A 7334-nucleotide genomic window follows, 5' to 3' on the forward strand; every position below is an offset into this window, starting at 1 on the left:
AAAAACAAATTAAATATTAAAAATATATTTTAAATAAAAATTTAACTATTTAACAATATGGTTATAATTTTCTTTAACGCGTATAGCACAAACAAAATTTGTCGCCCTAAATATTTTGTTTATTGAACGCACTTGAAAGATTATTTGATAAAAATCATTATGATATTTTTTAATTTTAAATTTTCGCAAACAAAATTTGTGGTGAGGTCGATGCTAAAATTTATTAAGCCAATTTGAAGATTGGCATAGGCTTAAGAAATCATGATAATGTAGGATATCGAAATGCTCTTCTCATTGAATTGGCATAGGCTTAAGGACTCTATAATGTGCATTGAATTTTTATTTGTATTTTATGTAAATTTATGAAGTATTAATTGATAACTTTTTTCATGTGTAATGGTGTTAGGAGAAATTTAAGGTCGGTAAGATGTAAAGGATGTATTTAGGTTAATTAGTAAATGGCACGGGGTATAATTAATGTTAACAATGCATTTAGCACATTTATGGGTGTAGTTATTAGTTATTGTCAAAGAGTTTATTATAATTTGTATTTTATTTTAGATAGTGATGTTGATAAAATAAAATTCATTAAATATTTATTTGAGTTTTTTGGTGAAAGGGTTTGTAAATTTTGAATCAATAACTTAAATTTGAAGAAATATTTTAATTATTTAATATTAATTTAATAATTAAACTAGATGTATTAAAAATTGAAAATTACTAAATATGAAATTAGATATATAACAAATACTATAAATTTATAATCATAATAATTTTATAATTTATATTAATTTTATAAATTTATAATTAAAATTAAAAATTTAATTTTTTTTATCATACATAGTTATTTTATATTTATTATTATTTTAAATATTTTCTTATATGAATTTGTTTAAGTTAAGTGAGAAATATAAAATTTAACCTTGTTCATGCGTACAAAGTCCAAATAGGGCCAAGGACTAATCCTCTTGACTTTGGGCAGTTCCTTAAAGTATAATTTTCAAAAATAAAATTAAATAAAATATTATATTTATATTAGTACTTAAACATGATAAGATTAATAATATTTAAAAACAATTGTATTTATTAATAATTTGTAAAATAAATTTGTCTTGATGATGAACCACACTAGTTTGTGTGAAACAAATGAATTATGATGTGATTTTCGCCTAAAACTTTTTTCATGAACTCTATATAGATCACAGAAACCTAAATTCAACAATTCGAAGAAATATTTTAACGATACCTCTAATTAATATCTACTTAAATTTTATAAACAAACTTAATTTATAATTAAATTATTTTAAATTTATTTTGAATCCAGATTTATTAAAAACTGAAAATGATTAAATTTAAAATTAAAATAAATCAAAATTAACACTCTTACATTTCATAATAAAAATAAATTTCATTAAATTTTTAAATATATTTCATCATAACAAATACCATAAATTTGTAATTAAATTTTTATTTTTATTATACAGCATAATTATTTTCTATTTATTATTATTTTAAATATTTTATCATGTATTATCTAGGTTAATATAAAATTAGGTTAATATAAAATTCAACCCCTGTTAATGCGTCAAGATAGGGGCACAGGACTAATCCTTGTTTCCGTGACTTTGGCCAGTGCCTCAAAGTTTTTTGTTTTTTGTTTTTATATTATATTATATTTGTGTTAGTACTTGCAACATGTGTATAACGATAGGGTTAATAGCACCCAGAAACAACTATGTTTATTTAATAATTTATAAAATAAACATAATTTATGTTGGTTACGAATGAGCGTATGGGTAATGTACTCAATGTCAAACGTAATGATTGCATTTCAAAGACAAATACCATTTTAAAGATAAATAACTAATGAATTATATGTCTTAGTGACTATTCTTATAAGCCGTTGACGGGACATCATTGACTCCTTCCAATCGTAACTGTACAAGTAGGGAAAACAGGTTTCCTCACTACGGACTTTTCAGTCGCTGGGCACCGTGCGTTGAAGGCGTGCATGAGGGCTGAGATGCTGTTGCAGAGAGCGCGTTTGCAATTTGTTAGCAGGATGATTTTTGACGGGCAAATTGTTTGACGGACTGTGAATTTTTTTTTGGTAAAACTTGCAAAATTTTGGGTTCAAATTATGAACATAGGTAGGGAGGTTGGGAAGGTGTGGTTCGTTTTGAAAATCCATAAGAGATAGGTAGGGAAGTTGGGAAGGTGTGTTCTCTTTGAAATTTATGACTGATGGGTTTGTTTTGAATTTTCAACTTTATTGAAACACTGAAAAAAAATCATATGCCTAGATTTTTTGAAATTCCATGACTGATGAATTTGTTTTGAAATTCCAACCCTACTTGCTAATTTGAAACACTGAGAACTATAATACCCGCTCTGGTTTACAGATTTAGTTTTAAGTACAGTTTACCAATCCCCGCCTCGTTCTTCCAGGAGGAATCAGCTCTGCACACATTGAATTCAATGTCTATTTTATACATACAAGAGACCGAATGGTGCGTGGAAGTTTATCTTTCAAGTTTTGATGATGTCGAAATAATAGTTTCAGGATACCAATTCCAGTAGACTGTCCTATTTCAGGGTTTCTGTTATTGAAAGGAAGCCTTTACTTACCTTTTCCAAGCAACTTCGTCCATTTTGCTGGTAATTCCCAATCCCAATCGCTTCCAGATCATTGCTTCTTGTGTCTCTGTGATCTAACTCTTATCAATTTTATAGCGGCCTGTATCCCATATTCATCAGAAACCTTTACATACCTTTGCTAGTTCCAAGATCATGAATTTGGATACTTATATTTTATATTCTGCTACTTCTTGCAAACGGGTAACTATTATCTTCCATTTGATCGGCTTACTATTCATTAGCAGTTTTCCTTCGGTTATATCAGAGGTGCGGTCATATACATGCAATAATGCTTCTACTTACTCTGATGGAAGTACATTTTCCAGCAATTTGAATAGGGTAATGGGTGATCTTGTGAAGAAAGCACCTCAAACAGGGTTCAACACTTCTTTCTATGGCAAAAGTCCTAACAGAATCTATGGCCTCCTCCAGTGCCAAGGTAACATATCTAAACAAGACTGTTCAATCTGTTCACAACAAGCAAACGATAGTGTTATACAACTCTGCGGAAATGTAGTCGGGGGTCGAGTATGGATAGATAAGTGCTTCCTGCGATACGAGAACTTCAACTTCATTTCGCAGGTAGCAGCCGATGGGTCTATACTGGAGAATGTAAACGATATTAATACTGGCAATCTAAAGAGTTTTAGGGCCGCTACATTAAGTCTCCTTACCAACCTGTCCTATAAGGCTTACAATTCCGCAAATAAAGGTTTCGCTGAAGGATCAGCGCCATATACTTCTATTGGCACCGTTTACGGTCTAGTTCAGTGTTGGAGAGATCTATCCATCGCGGACTGCAAATCTTGTTTGCAATCCGCCATTAATGGTGTTTACGACTGTTGTTCTATGAAGCAAGGAGCTCAAGCACTGTATGGAAGCTGCACAGTCCGATATGAAATATACCCCTTCTTTGACGGTAGTTCTGGAGGGAGTAGTGGCAGTGCTAGTCCTCCTCCACCCTCAGCCTCCTCTGGGCCAAACCCTCCCACAGTAGCTGCCCACAATCCGGCTAATGGAACTTCGCCCACCACGTCAAGTAATCTCTCTCTCTACTGCTACTTTTATCATTCGCCACTCTTCAGTATTATACAAATTGATTGCAATTTCAATTTCTGTAAATAGCATATTGCATGATCTACTGTACAGAAGGTTCTTCTTCAAAAATGTTACCCATAATATTGGGGATCGTGGGAGGCGTGGTTCTAGCGTTAATGGTCTGTTTGTTTGCCATGTGGAGGAGATTGAAGTCTGCCATTTCACCCAGGCAAATAACCCATGCGCAGAAGGAAGGTAGAATCTGCACTTTGGGCCTCTGTTTCGCATGGCCAAACTTATGTTATCTCATCAAATGAGATTCTCATCCACCTTTTTTTGGTGTACACAGAAACACAGGACAATGATCCAGAACCGACGCTACTCAAGCAGGAGCAAAATGTCTTCACCTTAGAAGCTCTCGCAGAAGCAACGGATAATTTTGATGAAAACAAGAAGCTTGGAGAGGGAGGGTTTGGCCCTGTATACAAGGTATGTATGTACCTATTATTATTATTAGCATATGAAATTGCATGACTTAACGAAGATGAAGAGGGTTTTTCCCATGGGTTGTTGATAGGGTTAATTCTTTCAGGGAATAACCAGAGACGGAAAGGAAATAGCAGTGAAGAAGTTGTCTGTAAGATCTGGACAGGGAAAACGAGAGTTTATGAATGAAGTGCAGCTTGTAGCCAATGTTCAACACCGAAATCTGGTAAAGCTGCTTGGGTGTTGTGCCGAGGGACCAGAAAGGTTGCTGGTGTACGAGTATTTCCGGAACAAGAGCCTTGACACCTTTCTGTTTGGTAAGTCACTTTGGACATTTTTTTGGTTGAGAGAAAGATGATAAATCTTTTATACATTTAATCGGATTGATTATTTAAAATCTTTCGAATTCTGTATTCTTGAAATACAAATACAGATCCAGAGAAGAAGAGGCATCTTGATTGGCATAAACGTTATAACATCATAATGGGTATAGCGCGTGGCCTTCTTTATCTTCACGAGGATTCACAGTTGCGAATTATTCATAGAGACATTAAAGCCAACAATATTTTGCTGGATGAGGGATTGAATGCGAAGATTGCAGACTTTGGGTTAGCAAGACTCTTTCCGGAAGACGAGTCCCACGTCCAAACAAGAGTTGCAGGGACATAGTAGGAATATTTCCCTTTACCCTTCCCTAATAAAATTTATGTACAGTTCACTTTTATGCAATCGTGGGATTTAGGCACATAAAACGCCCTCCTTACTTGAAGAATTTTGGTTGGAGTATGCAGCGGTTACATGGCGCCGGAGTATGCAATGCAGGGGCAATTATCTGTAAAGGTTGATGTCTATAGTTTTGGAGTGCTGGTCCTTGAGATTGTAAGTGCAAGGAAAAATAGTGATGCCAATCTTCCGGATGAAGTGCAAAGCCTATTAGAATGGGTAAGATTTCATTTCAGGAATGTTTTTTCTATATGAGCAACAGTGATTGGAGATAATGGAGATGTTAAGTGAGTAGGCCTTTGCCTTGGATATTTGTGATGCAGGCATGGAGATTATACAAGCGAGGGTGTCTTCTAGATATGATAGATTCCACATTGACCGAAACATGCAGGCAGGAGCAAGCTTTAAGATGCATTCAGGTTGGGCTTCTATGTACCCAAGCAGATGCAGGCCTCCGTCCAATTATGTCTAATGTTATCTTGATGATCTCCAGCGCTTCTGTGACATTAGCAAATCCAACGAAGCCCGCATTTGTAAAAAGTAGCGACAGCAGCCGCGGAGGATCCACAGCCGGCAGCTCTAGCAGTGGGATTCAGCAGTCACGGTCCTCTGCCACCGTATCTTATGTCTCGTCTGCCTCTCCACAGAATCCTTTGGTTCCTTCCCTAAATGATGTCACCATTAGTGAATTGGAGGCTAGGTAGGCACAAAATCTTCACGGCCCATTCACCGTTAGTAAATTGGAGGCTAGGTAGGCACAAATCTTCACGGTCCATTCTAAATAAAGTGGGTTTCAGACTATTGAAAAAAATAGTAACGTGGGTTTCAGTGGATAACAGTATTTTAATGGATGTGAAAGTGGTACTTCAACATCCATTTTGTTTCTGCACATATTTCCCATTACTAAAATCAAGTCATAGAAGGCTGGCCTTCGAGATTCAAGATTTTCGCGGAGGCATTTATTGATTAGAGCCATGGTAGAAGCTTCTTTCATGCCCACACAACTCTGAAATCAGTTATGCATAATAGCTGTGGTAGTGATTAGTGAGCACCTGCTGTGCTTGATGAATGAATGGCAGATGTATACACTTTATAAATTTTACCCAAAATTTTATCATTAGCGTACCATTCAGTATATTTGAAGGGTTATCTGGGAATCTGGGATTTTAGTCGAATGCCGCTTTCTGACAAATTTGAAGAATTTCGTACGGTATTCATGCTGTCAACCATTTGTGAGGCACTGAATTCTATTTGGTGGCAATGTTATAGTCTCTTAAGCAAGTGCACTGTGATTATGTGTTGTTAATTTATTAACAAAATTAAGCCGGCCTCCATTGTAGTATTATTGTTCTCTTGTTTTTCTTTTACTTAATAAAATATGATATCTCTGTTCTATCTTACTGTATAAATATTTCTCTGTTTTATTAGAAAGTGCTTCCAGTTATAATGCTCTGAGTAGTGAATCTGATTTCATATTTAGATATTTTCCAGATATCTTAATAATTTTATTAATATGTGGAGTTTTTATATGAAATAAAGTCGATGACTAGTCAACCTCGAAGGTTTGGCTTATCCCAAAAAAACCAATAGCTTCATAAGAAAAGTGAAACTTCAGATTATGCTAAAGTATGCCATTTAAATGAAAAGTGAAACTTTAGAGTGTGCTAAAATATGCAAGTGAAGTGGGGCAGTATCCACCAGAGCAGGCGTTGAGAGTGATCATAATTGCGCTTCTTTGCACTCAAAGTTCTTCGGGTGACCAACAATGTCGCAGGTTTTGGGAATTCTAAGCAACAATTCAGAGATTGGTGTTGAGCCTACACAATCAGCGTGTATAGATACCACATCAGAAACATAAGCAGCTTGAGAAGGTGATACCTTTTCACGTTAAGTAAGTAGATTAACGGATGCCATGTTTTGGTAAAATATTTAATTATTGCTTTATTAGGGCGATAAAAGATATATACAATCCAGCCATGAATGATTTGAAAAAGATTTATATATTTCACGATTATAAAAACATATCAAAGTTATAAGATAACTTCTTGTTTGATCATGAGATATATTCATATCTCAAGGACCACAAAAATTGACATGCAAATATATAAAGTTTTAAAATAAATTATATAGATTGCTTTTAAAACAAATATATATGATTTAAGAAAATAAAGTGGTATATATTTAGGTTTTGGATTATATGTATATGGAGGGGTTGTATTTTATTAGATTTTTTTTTGTTTGATTGAAAATTTAGTAATAAAAAATATGAAATTTATAAAATAAGTGCTATAAAAATGTGAAAAGTAGATTTGATCATGAGATATGAGATATATTAGGAGGACTTTAAATATATATAATATTAAACAAAATTGATAGGTAGAGTTATTAAATATATATTTACCAAACAGATTAATATATGTATTTTTAGATTAATATATGTATTTTTAGAT

At 33.8% G+C, this 7334-nt stretch overlaps 1 protein-coding gene across 4 annotated transcripts; it reads left to right on the forward strand.

Annotated features, from left to right (window-relative positions):
* The first annotated feature begins 1925 nt into the window (after nt 1–1925).
* On the forward strand, nt 1926–6284 carry LOC149222888 (cysteine-rich receptor-like protein kinase 15). 4 transcript variants are annotated; one of them, XM_089385657.1, is made up of 10 exons: nt 1926–2200; nt 2449–2510; nt 2596–2658; nt 2964–3676; nt 3787–3930; nt 4025–4164; nt 4268–4478; nt 4595–4829; nt 4953–5103; nt 5208–6284. In XM_089385657.1, the coding sequence occupies exons 2-10, from the start codon at nt 2479–2481 to the stop codon at nt 5586–5588; spliced, it is 2070 nt and encodes a 689-aa protein (XP_089241783.1). In that variant the 5' UTR covers nt 1926–2200; nt 2449–2478; the 3' UTR covers nt 5589–6284. The 4 variants fall into 4 exon arrangements, with proteins under 4 accessions (XP_089241783.1, XP_089241782.1, XP_089241781.1 ...); XM_089385656.1 differs by having other exon boundaries at nt 1926–2510; XM_089385655.1 differs by having other exon boundaries at nt 2449–3676.
* The last annotated feature ends 1050 nt before the right edge of the window (nt 6285–7334 follow it).

Source organism: Pinus tabuliformis, chromosome Q (genome assembly GCF_031772625.1).
Source record: "Pinus tabuliformis cultivar Carrire ecotype Pingquan chromosome Q, CPIR1, whole genome shotgun sequence".
Taxonomy (NCBI): Eukaryota; Viridiplantae; Streptophyta; class Pinopsida; order Pinales; family Pinaceae; genus Pinus; species Pinus tabuliformis.

Coding starts and splice junctions, on each gene's coding strand:
- LOC149222888 (XM_089385655.1), top strand. CDS start 2,791: ATGAATTTGGATACTTATATTTTATATTCTGCTACTTCTTGCAAACGG. Junction 3,931..4,024: donor AACCCATGCGCAGAAGGAAG/GTAGAATCTGCA, acceptor TGGTGTACACAG/AAACACAGGACAATGATCCA. Junction 4,479..4,594: donor CCTTGACACCTTTCTGTTTG/GTAAGTCACTTT, acceptor ATACAAATACAG/ATCCAGAGAAGAAGAGGCAT.